Source organism: Megalopta genalis, chromosome 7 (genome assembly GCF_051020955.1).
Source record: "Megalopta genalis isolate 19385.01 chromosome 7, iyMegGena1_principal, whole genome shotgun sequence".
NCBI classification, from domain to species: domain Eukaryota; kingdom Metazoa; phylum Arthropoda; class Insecta; order Hymenoptera; family Halictidae; genus Megalopta; species Megalopta genalis.
In genome coordinates, this window is record NC_135019.1 from 7569940 (window position 1) to 7587023 (window position 17084).

Below are 17084 nucleotides of genomic sequence, written 5' to 3' on the forward strand. Positions count from 1 at the left end.
ATTCGAGAAAATATGAAACCGTTTCTATATGTAGTTCTATATGTAGTTTATTTATTGGACGATCTGTACCATCATTTTTGTCACCGGAAGTATTAAGAAGAGTTTTAATGCTTTGTCATAATACTGAAACATTTCAACGATTCCCATTTGTCATATTACCCCATAGAAATGTTTTATTAACTCTTCCATCATATTTGCTTAATGTACGTACAATAGTATTTTTCATTTTCAATGTACGCTATCAAGTGACTCTTTTAGCCATCATATCAACAATTTCGATGGAATATTCTCTGGCCAGAGTTGCATTTGTTAAACAACATATGCATAATGTAGGAAGAATATAAAAGGCTTCAATAACGTTCGCTGCAAATGAACAGGTTCTACTGATTCGCCGAAAGTAATTTGTTCAATCAATTTCACAGTCGTTATTTTCAGTCGTTATTTTTGATTCTTTCATTACAAAATCCATTTGAGAATTCAAAAGATTGGAAGTTTTTTCATTTGAAAACTCTCTTTCACGGAGTGGCAATTGACACAGAAATCTCACGAAACGTGTCACAAGTGCTTTTTTACCATAGTGTTCGTTCGCCAATGAAATTCGAACACCATAATCACGCGCATGGTACATGGATACATGGTATCCATCGATGTTCATTCTTAATTTTCTTCTACAGTCGGTACAGCTAGCATCGAATGTCGTGCATTGTTTCAAAATTTCACGCTGAACAGTCCTAAATCTGAAACAAAAAAAACTGGCAACCAAATAACAAAATTCTAGCTTTCTTTAAAGTGTCATAAACCGAATAAATGATGAAAATTTATTTGCAAGATAAAATTGTGCTGGCGGCGATAGGGTTTAATCCTTTGCAGTCGAAGCTATTTTAATTCTAAATCCAAAAGACGTTTTCTGATCTGCAGTATTTCCATTTTATACGATTCAATGCAGCTTATGCATCCGAAATTGTGACTATTATATATAACATTAATATATATATATATATATATATATGTATATAAATTATTACAATATATATAACAATACTTGCAGTTTTAACAGCTTTTTCTGAAATATAACAAATCCGGCGCTATTACAATTATTTCGAAAAATGGCATAACAATTGGCGCCTCGGACCCGCCACTCGAGTGCAAAGGGTTAAGCTCCGACTCGACCCTTATTTCCGCGGATGAAAAAACAGGGAACCCCGCAAACTGAAATCAGGTGGCCGTAATCACGCTGAGCAGGGGCGTCGGATACCGCTTTTATCTGGCGGGCGCAATAAATAAACGTCATTGTGCGCTGCAACGAGAGACACAAGATCCTCCAAGTAGCGAGAGCAAAAAAAGGACGGAGAGGGAGACAGAGCGAAAGTGGGAGAAGAAGAAGAAGAAGAAGAAGAAGAAACCGTCGAAAGCTCGCTAACCTCGCGAAAAATCCCTCTAGTGCGCACTTGCTCCCCCACTCAAAAGTGGCTGTGAATTGGGAATACTTAAAGCGAAAAGAAAAGAACGCGATCCTGGCCAACTAACTGGTCGAAGAGAAGTAGGAGCACCTTTCCTCCAGCCCTGTAGCCCCGGTTCTTGTCTCGTTGTATAAGGTTTCGCATTGTCTCGCGGAAACAAAAGGCAGGTAGCTTATGCCCTGCATTCAAAAGCTCACAAAGTTCAGTCTCAAGTGCTTGTCTTTCGTCCAGGCCCTGCTGCCTTCTCCCCTGTTCCGGTGTGCTCCTCTATTCCTCAATTTTCTCTCTTTCCGTTTACGGATTTCTGTATCCATCGCCTCCTTGTCCACGGCCCGCCCCCTGACCCCGTCATCCGACCCTCGCCCTTCCCCTCCGCACTCCCGCGCGCACCTCGCCGGCCCATCCTCGCCCTTCTTAAGTCCACGCGCCTGTGTGCTCCGCGGAGTTTCCCTTATTCCCCGGTATTTCCTTTACCAAAGCACTTCGGTTACTTTCAAATTACCTTCCCCCGGCCCCTCGGCCCGCCCCCCGCGAGTCCCTCCCTTTGCCCCGTCGGAGCCGGTCTCTCACGCGTCGAGCTGCACCTCCCGGGTGAACTTCCTCGTTCTGTTCCGCGCTCGCGAACCTAATTAATTAATATTAAGTGCGCGGGAATAAGTTTCTTGACCGGGAACAGGAACACGCACCGGTTCCGAAAGGAGCGGTCCAGAAGTTTGACTTTGATCGTTTCCACCGTGCACTGATTGCCAAAGGACCGCGGCTTTCCCGCGAGTTTCCCTGAAATTGGCCTTGCGGGAGTTATGTCGCAGAATGGTGACTTCTTTTTCGCCTTCCAGAGAAAGAGAGAGAGAGAGAGAGAGAGAGAGAGAGAGAGAGGATTTCAGTCGGAAACGGCGCGGTCGCTGCGCCGCTGCGGACCCGGTGTTGCACCGTTGCTGGAACCTCGATGGAAGTTCACTAGAATCCCACCCTTTCCACAATAATTGCAGCTGGATAGCAACCGCGCTATTCCACGAGCGCGAACTATGCGATGCCAAGTTTTCGTGTAATAAGGCGGGTTCCCGAGATCCGAAGGTCCTAAGGAGAGGGATCTAGAAGGGATCCGAAAGGGATCTGGATGAGATCTAGATGGGATCTAGATGAATAGATGGATTCGGATAATATTAATTCGATTCGTATTCTAACGCTTGGCAGTCGAACTGGCGAGCCTTTGTGCAAATAACACACTTTTAGAGAAGCTTTGCAATTCTGTTCCCCGCGAAGACGAACTTAATGTTGCGGTAACTTAGGGCACGCATTGGATGCAAGAGCTGATCGAGCTTTTATTATTCGAATTGCTACGTGTAGGAATGATTTTCTTTCGATTCTAGTGACAAATTAAGATTTTGCTAGAGTTAATAATAATTATAATAATATAATAATATAATATATAATATATAGTAATATAATAATAATAATAATAATAATAATAATAATAATAATAATAATAATAATAATATAATAGTAATTATAATAATTATAATATAATAATTACAAGAATCGTTGACGTCTGCTAATTTGAAATGTATGTTCAATATGCTAACAGTTTAAACAATTGATAATCCGCAAGAGCTACGTTGACCCAGTACAGTAAATTCTCCCTAATTGACGCTCAGATTGCGCACAAAAATGGACAATTTGGAAAGAGAAGATACGATTATTCGAGCCATGGAGCTCGTTTTTATAGTTGTTGACAATCGGTAACTATAAAAACGAGCCGCGAGCCTCGAATAATCGTATCTCCTCTCCCTAAATTGTCAATTTATGCGTATAATCTGAGCGTCGATTGGGGAGAATTCACTGTACGTACCATTGTCGCTATGTGAAAAGATTTCAATCGTTTTTGAAATTGTTCGATCAGCTCTCCGAACGTTCATGTTATCAAAACTGATAAAAACCAGCCAGCGAACCTCTACTATCGGAACTCGTCACCTGTCTCAGCTTCCATTTCCACCGACGTATTCCGATAAGCGAGACTCCGCCGTGTTTTTAGACTGATTCGCTCGCACTACTTCCGTTCATTGTCTTCGTTCGATCGAACGTCGAAACGGCATTGTCATTGGCAATAACGCAACCAGCGAAACGGAACAGAGAAGGAAGCAACGGTTCAGAGTTCTTCCGAGTACAGTAATGTCTCCCTAACTGGCGCTCAGATAGCGCACAAAAATGGACAATTTGGGAAGAAGAGATACGATTATTCGAGCCTTGCGGCTCGTTTTTATAGTTGTTGATCATTCGAAACTATAAAAATGAACCGCATCCATTTTTTTGGACAATCTGAGCGTCAATTAGAGAGACATTACTATTCTTCCTAATTTTCGTTCAACTTGCAAACAATAATGGACAATTTAGGAAGATTATTCGAGCCTTGCACCTCGTATTTATAATCGTCGACAATCGGCGACTATAATAATCGTGTTCACTCTTCCAAAATTCTCTACTTTTGTTTAGAAACTGATGGAAAATTGGAGATAATTTATAGCCTCTCAATTGTTGAATCAAGCATTCTGAATTTATTGACAATTTATTATTGACAATTTAAATGACAATTCGTGACTATAAAAATGAACCGCAAGGATCGAATAATCGTATCTTCTCTTCCTAAATTGTCTATTTTTGTGGACAATCTGAGCGTCAATTGGAGAGACATTACTATTCTTCCTAATTTTCCTTTAGCTTGCAAACAATAATGGACAATTTAGGAAGATTATTCGAGCCTTGCACCTCGAATTTATAATCGTCGACAATCGGCGACTATAATAATCGTGTTCCCTCTTCCAAAATTCTCTACTTTTGTTTAGAAACTGATGGAAAATTGGGGATAATTTATAGCCTCTCAATTGTTGAATCAAGCATTCTGAATTTATTGACAATTTATTATTGACAATTTAAATGACAATTCGTGACTATAAAAATGAATCGCAAGGATCGAATAATCGTATCTTCTCTTCCTAAATTGTCTATTTTTTATGAACAATCTGAGCGTGTCAATTGGAGAGACATTACTGAATTTGCTTTTGGAACTTGATAAATATGGCACAGACTCGCGTATGACGACGTTTATGCGTTCTTCTCGGTAATAATCTGTGCGTCAATTAGAGAGACGTTACTGTAAACGATCGAAGGAAAATCCGTGGGCGTAATCCCGAACACGAAATGAACGTTAACAGGTTGACGGCTAGAGCTGGATCCTCTATAACAGTCTCTGCTGCCGAGCGGGGATAACGCTATCTATTTCCAACACCATTCAAAATCCGTTGCCCTTAACATCCGCCGTACGCGCGTACGGAATTCGAGGCACGTCCTCGAGAAGATCCAACAACTCACCGAACGGTTTCTGACTGTTTCAGACCGGCGCGTACCTTACAGCATACCGTCAGATTGGAAGACGCTGTGGTTCAGCAATGTCGACGAGCTCCAGAGAGTGAACGAGGCGAACGACAACAACACCGTATCGAACGTGACGGTGCAGTTGGGCGGGACGGCGTTTTTGCATTGCAAAGTTCGCAATTTGGCAGAAAGAACGGTGTCCGACGCCGAGGTAAGAACTTTCACCTCCCCACCCCGGCCCCCTTCCGTGCGCGTCCTCGTCGTCGTCGTCGCAAGCTCTCGCGAACGTTCCGCACGGCCGTTCGAGAAACTGCGATTTATCACCGGCGATATTTCCGTCGGCGCAAGAAGGCTGATTAACGATTTCGCCCGGCTGTTTCAGATATCCTGGATACGGCGGCGCGACTTCCACGTCCTGACCAGCTCGTTGTTCACCTACACGAACGACGAACGGTTTCAGGTGTTGCATCCGGAGGGTTCGGACGATTGGACGCTGCAGATCAAATACGTTCAGGAGAGGGACAATGGGACGTACGAATGTCAGGTAATTCCGTTGAATTGTGCCGAGCCGTCGCTAATTGCCGCTGTAAAACCGGCGTAGGTGTGCTCGGACGGTTTCACGGTGCGTCGTAACAACGGCTATAAAAAATATCAGCTTATGATCGCCGGGAAGTTATTTCGTGCCGCTAGTCGGCCGTATCGACGCTTTATGCCTTCCCGTTTGCTTTATAGTTTTCGAATGACTACGGGGCTGTGCTGCTGCTGCGGCACTTTGCATTCGCGCCGGTCCATTTAGCGTCACGGCCACTTTTAAATGAATACAATGTATCGGATACGTGAAACTATTTGCGTACGTCGTGTGTTTTCGTTCACGCCGGATCCTCTTCGTGCGCGCGTCTGTAAATTTCGAGCTGAATTTACTATTGTCGGAGAACAAGTCGCGAGATATTATAAAGGGAAAAAAGTTTGTTGTTATGTTTTATCGTTCGTGTCAAGCAGTTAGCTGTGGCGCCTTCTTCTCGGAGCGCGTATCTACACAGGCTGTCCCAAAATTGCGGTATTTCTGGGAAATGAGAGGTTCCTGAGATTATTTGAAGTAACTTTTTCCTTAGCGGAAATGTAACCCGCGGCTTTGTTTACGAGTTATTGACGAAAAACGCTGGCCAATGAGAAGCGAGCTCGACTAACGCACGGCGGCCGAGCCAATAAACGGAACTGGGCTTCGTCCGTTCAACAGCGCCAGCTGCCGAGCCAACGGCGCCAGCGGCCAAGCCAACGGCGCCAGCGGTCGAGCGGTCGAATCCCAGTTCCGCTCATCGGCTGTGCCGCCTCGCGCGACGGCAGAGCTCGCCTCTCATTGGTCACTGTTTTTCGTTAATAACTCGTTCGCGACGCCTCCGGTTGACGCGAGGCGGTCAAGCCAACGAGCGGAAGAATTGGCTCGGTCGCCTCGCGCCAGCTGATCTCGCCTCTGATTGGTCAGCGTTTTTCGTTAATAACTCCTAAACAAAGCCAAGGGTTACTTCAAATCGCCTGAGGAACTCCTCATTTCTCGAAAGTGCCATAATTTTATTGTTTATACAAATATTATGAGATAAAAACGTAGAAAAATAGGTATTTGATGAAATGTCCATCACATTTTGATCCCAATAACAGAATATTTAAAAAATAATAATTAGCTGTTCATTGAGCAATCTGTAAATAGTCTTTTGAAAATATTAATTTATTCGAACATCGACTACGTTTCATCTGAAATTATTATTTTGATTTCAATTTTGTAGACCTTGTAAACGATAGAAACCCGTAAAACAGGCAACGGACAAATTTCGCATCGCGTGCATCTGTTCTATTCTGTTGCAGGTCTCAAGGAGTACAGGGATATTATCACACCTTGTCAATCTAAACATAGTAGTACCAGAAGCATTTATAGTAGGGAGCGGCGAACATCACGTCGACGTAGGATCCATTATAAATCTCGTATGCATGATAGACAAGGTAAGAACGATTTTTTAGTTGTCGTCCGTTCGCAACTTACTCTCTTATGAAAGCTTAATTAATCGTAAATACACTTGAATTCTCCAACGCGTTCTATTCATTCGTAACAACAGCAAGCAAATAGTAAACAAAATGCATAGAACACTACCTTCTTCTATCCAAGTTTTCGCAAAACTTCTGTTCGAAAATTCATGGAACATTCACTCGAATGTGCGATATTGAATATTAATCTACCGACGCGTCTGACCGTGGCTGGCTATTTCCCCTGAGCCCAAACACGTATCGCATGTAAATAGCTCAATCTAGGATTAACCATATGCGACGATATTTCTTGCATAAATCAGTAAGGATTTCATTTAACGCTGTATTTAAGTACGTTCCGCTGTGTTTAAGTATGTTCCCCTGGTTAGTTTCAATAATCCGGACTCTGCCGTACCAGCGGCCGAAGTTGGACGAACTTTAGGATTCGGTTTTCTTAAAATTACGAGAACAACCAAGTTCCACTTGCTCGGATTTTTCAACGGTAATCGAGCGTTAGAAAAACTTAAGCGATGACGAGGCAGAGATTGCGAGCGTTCGCGTTTTCGAAATAAAACGAAAAAAAACGAATTCATCATCGCCGAAGAAAAGGGTGTAACGAAATCATTTAAATCGCGTATCGTCCACCGGATGTAGCGCGATAAACAGAAAATTCCAAGCAGAGCGGACCAACAGCGAGGCCTAAAGAGAGGAGACGTCTCGAAAAGAGAGGATCTCGTCGAATATTCGGCGGTGGATGATCCGGTCGCCGAAATGTTTAGGCCCGCCGCGAGCAGAATAATCTCGGCCGTGGTATCCGCGTAATGGCGACATTTAAACGGAGAAGCCTGGTCGCGGCGAGCACAATAAACAACCCTCCTGTCTATTGAAGCATCTCGTAAATCGCGGGATCCGCTTCGGCCGCGAATATCTCGAACGAGAAATTCCGCGCGGCGAAAATGAGCGCGGCGGGTTCGCGAGGTCGTAGCGCGTGCGATATCTTTTATCAAACCGGCGTTTCCAGGAAGGAATTTCTATATCGCGCACAATAAATATCCCGCCCATTTACGCGTGCACACCCATTGATACATAATAATCGTGTCGCGCATACGTCGCGAAATAAAGCCACGCGCGGGGCGCGCCGAGTCCATCCGCTTAACGAAGGTACATAGAAACGCACAGCTTGCAGTTCGTGCGAACATTGAATGCGCCTTCGCGAACGTACGGCGGAAAAACCTCTGGTGAAATAGGCGCGGCTTAGTCACGAATACAAGAGTGGAAGTGCATTAAAGCGGCATTGCTGCCGCTGCAAACTCGACACTATCGGGAAACGAAAATAAAGTGTGGCGTTCGTTTTTTCTCTCTCCCTCTCGCTCTCTCTTTTTCTTGCTCTCTCTTTCTTTCGCTCTCTCTCTCACTCTCTCTTTATCTCGCTCTCTCTTTCTTTCGCTCTCTCTTCCTCTCGCTCTCTCTTTCTCTCGCTCTTTCTTTCTTTCGCTCTCTCTTTCTTTCGCTCTAGCTTTCTCTCGCTCTCTCTTTATCTCGCTCTCTCTCTTTCTCTCGCTCTCTGTTTCTTTCGCTCTCTCTCTCTCTCTCTCTTTCTCTATTTCTCTCTCCCGTTCTCCCTATTTCTCTCTATTTCTCTATTTTTCTCTTTCTTCCTCTCCGCCTCTCGTTCGTTCTCTCACTTCGTGTCCCACCGTCCGCGCCTCGCCTTTTCTCTTCCTAGACGCGCCGCTGACAAAAGGGGAGCGCCTATTCCGAAAAAAATCGTCTAATGCGAGCGAAAGATGCGAGCACGCTCCACGACGCCGACACGCTCGGGAATTCAACCATCCGCCGAATTGATAGTATTACGGACAATACGGCTTCCGACGACCGCCGCGCTACGAGATGATAGGGTATTCATAAGTATATTGAATAACGCTGTAAGCTGCCCTATATAACGTGCACGCGGCACTAATAATGCCCGGACTGTCAACACAATAAGCGGCGCCGTGACGCGGCGACGCGGGGGGAAAAATACGACGATAAAACCGCGCCTGATTTTCATAGTTTAGCGGCTCGGGTGTTCTTAATTCGCGAGCAGTATTTACGGGGGTCAATGAGCGAGTTAAACCTCCGCTATATCTTTTGTTTCGTACGGAGCGCATTGTTGCTGTTTTGATGGCCGCGCCAGCCGCGCAACTTTAAATGGTGGAACGCCTGAAATCGTTGGCCTCGTGCCGCCGAAAAATGTCTCGAAAATTCTTCGACGATCGCGATCAGTTCCGGACAGATCGAACGGTAAATCCGCCTTGAAGCGCGTACCTGAAATTTGTAACGAAAAGGAAGCGATTACGAGTATGCTGCCTTACCTAGACGCTATTGTAGAGACTTTTTATAATAATTTTTTATATTTCTTTTTTATTTGTTCATTTCGTTTCGTCTTGGCTTCAAGATATTGAAAATATCTTGAAATTTAGGAATAGATTTCAGTCCTCGCTAAAATCGCAATTTGAACAGCAAATTTTTACGCGTGACGAGTATAGTCGTCGTAATGAAAAGGTGTCGCCATTCGTTCACGACGAGTATACTCGTCAAAAGCAGTAAACTGGTTAAGAGAGAATATAGTAATTTTTTTAATAACATTTTTAAGAATCTCATGAGAACAATCTTGTTTAAATTTCATCGAATCTGTCAGAATCTGTGAAACGTATAACTGGAGACTGTGCGCGATTAAAAATGAGCCCAAATAAATCGGCATCGTTTCAGGACACGCGAGTTCATCGTTCAAATCGAACGCAATCGAAAAGACTATTCGGAGTAACGAAGGGCTAAAAATGTTAATTAATAGCCGGTACGCGGGACTATCGATAAACCCGGGCGCATACGTTACAAGAAAATGTCAAAGTAAAATTTAATTATCGAGGCGGGTGTGTCTCGTGATAAATTTGCATAATTCAGGCGCCGCTATTTCTTGTTCTTCCAGCCTGATGGCGAATGTGCATAGTTGAAGCAAGAGCCGCATAGCGGAACTGATAAATTGTTCTTGAATAATGCACGCGGAGATATGGAAACAAGGTGTACCGTAAAATTTGCCTGACGAGTATTAACTACAAAACGTGGCAATTAACAACTTCGGAGTGTATGCTTTTATATCAAAAGTTCCGGAAGATAGGAAGGATTGATGTTAGGAAACTGTATAAATTTTAAAACAACATTAATCGAAGGAAGCGCCGCTAACATCAACCTCGCGGTGAAACTGGGGGCGAGGCTTCGCGATATTTCCGAAAGACAAATCGCGGGAGCGAGGAAAACGATCTTCGGGGTCTTTCGCTGATCAAATAATTGAATCAGATTTGCGAGCGCTCCGCGGAGACGATGAAACAGATGATAAAAATTACGCGGGGATCGCTGATCCGTTTTCTCTGAAAGCAAAAGTTTTGTTTATCGAATTCAAATTATTGGCACGGAAGATTCCGCGGTTTTTCCGATAGAAGCGAATGGAGCATAAAGCGGGAAAAGCGCGTCAAAGGAATTTAACCGTTACAGTCTCCCGAACTTATTCAAATTCATCGTACGGGAAATGAATTTCCATTCGGCCACAGTTTCCCGCAATTGCTTCCGAAACTGTTGATCTTGCGTAAAGATCTACCAGTCTATCCACGTCGAGATAAGTGATCCGAGCAGTCTCCAGACGTTTTCGCCTAGCATTCGGGTTGGGCAAATTGCCTGACGTAGAGCTAAACCAATAGTAATCAATAGTATAGATATCGTATCATCGTAATAAATCGATTGGCGCGCATAGTTGGCTATCTGTGCGTTCGATAACAATACGAGCAACCGACAAGTATTTGTCGCTTACGGCGCTGCGAAATGTTTTCGCGCGATTCTAACACGACGGCCAAGAGCGGTGGTTCCATTTGTTTAAAAATTGAAAAGGCATGCAAGCTTGTCGGCTGCGAGAAAATTGAGAAATGCTTTTTAGTTCTTTTTTACGGCGCCGCGTGCGTGAAATACAGTGTACAGCAACGAGAGAATCTTCTAAAATTTGGACAACCAACGAAGTTACCGCACTGAAAATGTTCGCACATTGTGGAATTTTTGAAGCTCCTCTTTCGTTCATCTTCGAATACCGAAACGTTGTAATTTATAAAAATTATCTACAATTTTTTGGCATTTCAATCCGCCACGCTTTCACGAATTTTCAAAATCGACTCCTTTTTGGCGAAAAAGTGTCGTCTTCAACAACCTGACTTTTTCTGATTTCACCGATTTATTAAATAATCGTGTGCCGCAATGCGAACGATCTGTTTTCGCTTGAATTGCCATACAAATTATTCATTTCTTAATTTCCAATCTTTTTTAAGTTAAATGCAAGACACCATTGGAATTTTACCCACCATTTTTATTTACTATTTTAGGATTTTAAGCGATAAGAAAAGTATGGACACGTTGCTTAACGAACCCTATACAAATTTTGATTTCAATCGATTACCGATTTATAAAAATATCTACAATTTTTCGACATTTCAATCCGTCACGCTTTCACGAATTTTCAAAATCGACTCCTTTTTAGCGAAAAAGTGTCGTCTTCAACAACCTGACTTTTTCTGATTTCACCGATTGATTAAATTATCGTGTGCCACAATGCGAACGATCTGTTTTCGCTTAAACTTGGGGGGGGGGGGAATGTCGAACTCCACGGAATATTCTTCATTTCTAAAAAAAAAGAATTCAGAGCGACATAGATTCTCAGATACTCTCTATTTATATTTTATAATTTTAATGAGGAATATATTTCGTGAGATTATAAAGGAGTTTCGAAACGAACGTGACACCGTGTAGATGTTACAATTAGCACCGTTGGAACGTCCTCGAGGAAACGGCACCAATAACGGGCGCTAGGCTTAAAAGTCGAACGCGAAGAACCATTTTTCTTGGCACCGAGATATTTCAGCTGCATATTGCTGAAACGAAGTGAAGGAGAAATCTACTCACGTTCGACGGAATTCAGAACAAACGACTGACTTCGACGTCCCATTTCACTTCATCCACTCCGCGCGAATCGCGCACTCGTTCCCGTCAGAGAAATGCATTCGATTTAGACACCAGACACGCTGAAAATTGTCGCGGACCGAGACAATAACTTTTCTTCTCTTTTTTTTCTCTCTCCGCTTCGCTCGAACGGTTAACCGAGTCAAAAAAAAAAAAAAAGTTGCAGCGATGAAAAATGGAAAAAAGTGGATGTGCCGAGGGGGAAGAAAAAGGGCGCTACACTGTGGCTATATTGACACCGATCGATCCGCCGCGATAATTATCCTAGTTGCACTTTGGTGAACATTCCGGTACGAATGCCGGATGCGAAGGAAAAAGTATGCCGCGCCGCCGTTCGTTCGTGCATCGACCTGCTGCGAAAATATATATATAATATCGAATACTCTGTTTTTCTAAAATAGCCTGCGTTTTAACCAGTTAGCTGGGGCGCCTCCTTTTCAGCGAGAAGGAGCGACGACGAGTATACCTCGTCAAACACGGAGCAAGTGTTGCTGTTAAAATATTGGATCGAAAAGACGGTTTTTATTTTATAAAATTAACAATTTTATTACTAATATTTACTTATTCACTTGACATTAACGTATTCTACGTATGTCATAAACGAAAAACGCAGGAAAAATCAAATACTTGTAAAAGCGAAAAATTCAAACGGTACTCAGCAAAACAAGGAGCGTTAATCGAACGATTTTCTAATCTTATTTTTGTATCAATGTAAACACCTTCGCGTAGGATTGGCCTAAAAATATTCTAAACATCTTGAAATTAGCGAGTATGTTTTTGTTTTCACTAAAATTGCAATTTAACCCTTTGCACTCGAAGCTATTTTAACTGTAAATATAAGATCATTCTTCTAACTTATAGTATTTCTATTTTATACGACAAAATGCACTTTATGCATACGAAATTGATTCTTGGGACTCACGCAACAGTTACACTCTTAACAATTTATTATATCTAAACTTTGTTAATATCATAATTATCTTAAAAGGTGATATAACAAATTTTAGTGGTGCCTCAGAGTCACCACTCGAGTGCAAAGGGTTAAATGACCAATTATCATTACTTTTCACGCACGACGAGTATACTCGAACACAGCTAATTGGTTAATTGAAGCTTCTAAGAATAATAGTTGAGTGCGAAAGTGCCGATCTTGATTTTTCTAGGGTCATTCAATTGTTTTACTATACCTAGAATATTTACGACGTTCAACAATTGAAACTTTATTGTTCCAACGCATACTTGTACGCCTTAAATATAGATTTTTCATTCGTAATTACCCAAGAAATTGGAAGCTTATAGAAACATGCTACTTATTAAAATGCACTTATTGTACAAAAGTTGACAAATTGCAAGCAGCTGCTTAAATGGCTATTTTCAAAAACCACCCTCATCCCCTAAAGCTAGAGATTATATTCTTTCTTCTCCTAACAAGCGTTTCAAAGTGAAAAGAAAACACACTCGGTATTTTTATCGTCATTATCGCGCGTCGCTCGATAAAGAAAGCAGAGATGTAAAATTTCTCAAAATCCTGTTTTAGATCAAAATGATTCTTTACACGACAACGTCGTCCACCGCGCCGTCCTGTTTTACACAAAATAAACGATGCGAACGATTCGCCAAATTGAACGCACCGATATTCCAGATAATATTGCGCGCAAAAACGGTGATTCATCAACGCATGAGTGCGAAAAGGACAAGTTTTATAACAATCAATACCCGCTTCGTTCTTTTTCACTATACTCGATATTGTATACTCGGGTATAATCGACCGCGACAGCTTCGCGGCCGCTTTTTACGCTGCGACGTATTAACGGAGGAACAATAGAGAAAGAGCGAGCGGAAGCCGCGGAATATTGTTTCAAACAGCTTCCAAATATTTTCGATGTGAAAATGATTCGTTGAAGGAATGAGAATGTGGCGGTGGCGGAAGAGGAGGAAGAGGGGGTTGTTACGAATGTTTTCAAACCAGCTGTTTATTTTTGCAAATTCCAGAGTCCAACGCCGCCGCAATACGTATTCTGGTATCACAATAACCGAATGATAAATTTCGACACCACGCGCGGCAGCGTAACCGTACAAACCGACGCCTCCTCGACTCAAAGTCGATTGTCGATCCAGCATGCGGTGGAATCGGACACAGGCAATTACACGTGCAGCGCCTCGAATACCAAGTCGGCGTCCATCTTTGTCTTTGTCACGGAAGGTAGATACTTACAGTCAGCTGTGCTCCATCTTTTCAATCGATTCAACCGATACCTTTATTAACGCGCTACTGGAAGCAATTGTCGCGTCGCTCGAGCGTTTAACGGCGCACAACTCTTCCGCTGAATTTCATCCACACTTGAAGATAATTGATACTAACAGCGGACGTCTGAAAGCCATTCCGAGGCAGACAATCGATATCTTTTTTACGCGAGTTCTTTGAGTTCGATGTTAATATTCTTCTTCGTCTTCTTCTTTTTTTTTATCGGATTTAAGACGAATGGCCAATGAGTTGAACCGGCTGCTAAAAGATTAGAATTTCGGTGATTTTTATCGGTGATAGCCAACACTTGTCGCCGAACTTCGTATTTCGAATAAATGAGTTGATACGTATGAAAAAAATGCATGTTTAAACGCAGTGAGTAAATTGAGTAGTTAATGGTTGACGTTAATACGTGCGATTTGTTCGATGCGATCAATGTTTCCAGTAACGTACGTACGGTGAATATACAGGGTGAGTCAGAAGTTAGTCCCCACGATTTTTCAGCCCCTTCCGATGGGCCGACGAAAAAGGTTAATTGGTATTTAACCGAGAAGAAATTGCATATATTCCAATTTAAAACCAAATTAATTTTCGATAAAAACACAAGGTCGCCGTTACATTTTTTAATGAAACTAGGTTCAACGATCTGCTGCTACACGATGACCTTCGGATGACATTGATGGAAAAATTGCCACGAATCGATTGCCACAATATTTGAAATAATTTTACGTAACAGCAATTTTTCCTTCGTGGCAATTTTTCCTTCAATGTCATCCGAAGGTCATCGTGCAGCAGGTCGTCGAATACGTGCCGACTTCGGCCACAACATTATGAAGTTAAAATTACCTGGTCTCATTAAAAAATATAACGGTGACCTTGTTCCTTTATCGAGGATGAATTTGTTTTTAATTTTAAACAATTGCAATTTCTTGTCAAGGTTATATGAGCCGTTTATTTTGAAAGTGGCATAAGTCACTTTGTTTTTAAGGCGACATATTTAAGGATTTGCGTTTTAACACGTTTAAAAATATGGATGCTGACTTTCGAGAAGATTTACTTGTATTTGTTATCTCAGGATACTGATATTTTTCTCAGTATAAATAATTTCGTATAAACATTAAAAAATCACCACTTTTCATAAAGTGACTTATGCCACTTTCAAAATAAACGGCTCATATACCAATTAACTCTCATAGGAAACACTTTTTGTCGGACCATCGGAGGAGTCTGAATAATCGCGGGTACTAATTTGCGACTCACCCTGTATGTATATGCAACAAAAACGAATCACGCGTTGATTTTTTACCAAAATCTTTGCGTAGAAAGGAACAAAGTATAACTCGATGATCGATACTAATCGGATATTTTGGAATGTCGTCGAGTGTTTGAAGCTTCTGAGGAATAATCGGATGTATGAAATCTGTTTCAGGTGACAAAATGGCAGCCATTCAGCGCCGCAAGACATCGGCCGCGGAGAAAAATTTCTGTGAATTGCTAGTACTAATTGTCACCATTGCGATAGACGCCGTTTTGACGCGATAAGCGTTTCTCTTCGATATGTCCATAATTATTATTATACCGTTACTTCCGTTTGTGATAGATAGGCTACTATTCTGCGATTTTATCCCTCTATTCACTCTCCTTCTTTCCCTTCATGCTGGACATCTTCATATCATGCGACATCTTGTTTCCCCGTTCCTTTCGAACATTCCTTTCCACCTTATAGTTTACTCTTAGCGTTACCTTGCAGCATCGTCGCGAATCAACCCTCATCAACCTCCGTCTCGATTCTCCCATTCTCGCCGAGAACATCCACATCCGCGTCGTCCTCTCTTCTGCGTCTATCGTCGTCATCCCTCGTCTGGTTTTTCCTCTGTTCTTGAAATATCATCGCCGAGGTTGCCGCCGGCCGAAATGATTTCGATATAATATTACATAAAGAAAAAAAGAAAAGAAAACAAATACACACGCACGAGATTCTCATGGTAGAACACCGCGTGCCCCGCGACTCGCGTGCGACCGAAATCGTTGGAACGCTCGCGGATAATTGCGATTTCTCTCTTTCTCTCCTCTCCCCTCCCCTCCCGTCCCGTCCCACCCTCGCGGCCTCCAACTTACCCTCGATCACTCGGTTTTACGGCCGTTTTCTCCTTCTTGCGCGGCGCACGTCGGAACGGTTCGCGAGCAATGAAAATTATCTGACCGCGGAGATCGTTTCGGTAATCGTAAAAATAATTGTCCTTCCTTTCTTTCGTTTCTCTTTCTTTTTTCCTGTTTCTCTTTTTCTTTCTTTTTTTTGCTTCCTTTCGCCACGCAAGGGAAACACGGCTTCGCCGCGGTAATCGTTATACGCGACCGAGTTACGCCGGTCGTAACGAGAAGGAAGCACGATTTTCAACGGCGCCGGTAAATAAACATAGTTCGCCGTTGTTGGTTAACAGGACCTGCGAGTATTTTTCGCCGTACCGATCGGACGTGCGCGGCGCAAATTATTTGCCCGTGGGACGAAAACCGCGTTCACAATTAACGGCGAAACGAGCGAAAACGGAAGAGGCTGCGCGGCGTTTAGCGTATGTTTATTTGCCGGATACGCGGCGCGAGATACGTTTAACGATCTCCTGTCGTCCAACGCCGTTGTTGTTATCGTATCTTTCGTTCCGGAGAAAGAGCCAGTTCGCCCGGCAATTATCTCATCCGACTCTAAACGGTTTTTACATTTTCGTCAAACACGTTCCGCGCCGGGCTATTTTCGATCGACTCTTCGCGCTGGCCATTTGATATTTTACTAGAACTTTGTTGACGCTAGATTTACGGAGCACGAAGAACAGCTGTTTTGTGTCAGCCTGTAAAAGTAACAATAAGATAGTTACGTTTGTCCTGATTTTTAACAAGCGTTATTGTAACATTTGCACATGTGAGTAACGTTTAAATAAAATAAAATTACATACGAAACATTA

General features: G+C 42.6%; 1 protein-coding gene across 5 annotated transcripts in view; it reads left to right on the top strand.

The window, feature by feature from the left end:
• The window catches only part of dpr12 (defective proboscis extension response 12), a 231237-nt gene extending 214153 nt beyond the window's left edge, over positions 1–17084 (top strand). For all 5 annotated transcript variants that reach the window (XM_076523883.1, XM_076523885.1, XM_076523882.1 and 2 more), the window contains 5 exons: positions 4850–5040; positions 5212–5373; positions 6690–6824; positions 13875–14085; positions 15557–17084. In XM_076523883.1, coding sequence (XP_076379998.1) covers positions 4850–5040; positions 5212–5373; positions 6690–6824; positions 13875–14085; positions 15557–15669 — 812 coding nt within the window. In that variant the 3' untranslated portion in view covers positions 15670–17084. The remainder of the gene's footprint in view (positions 1–4849; positions 5041–5211; positions 5374–6689; positions 6825–13874; positions 14086–15556) is intronic.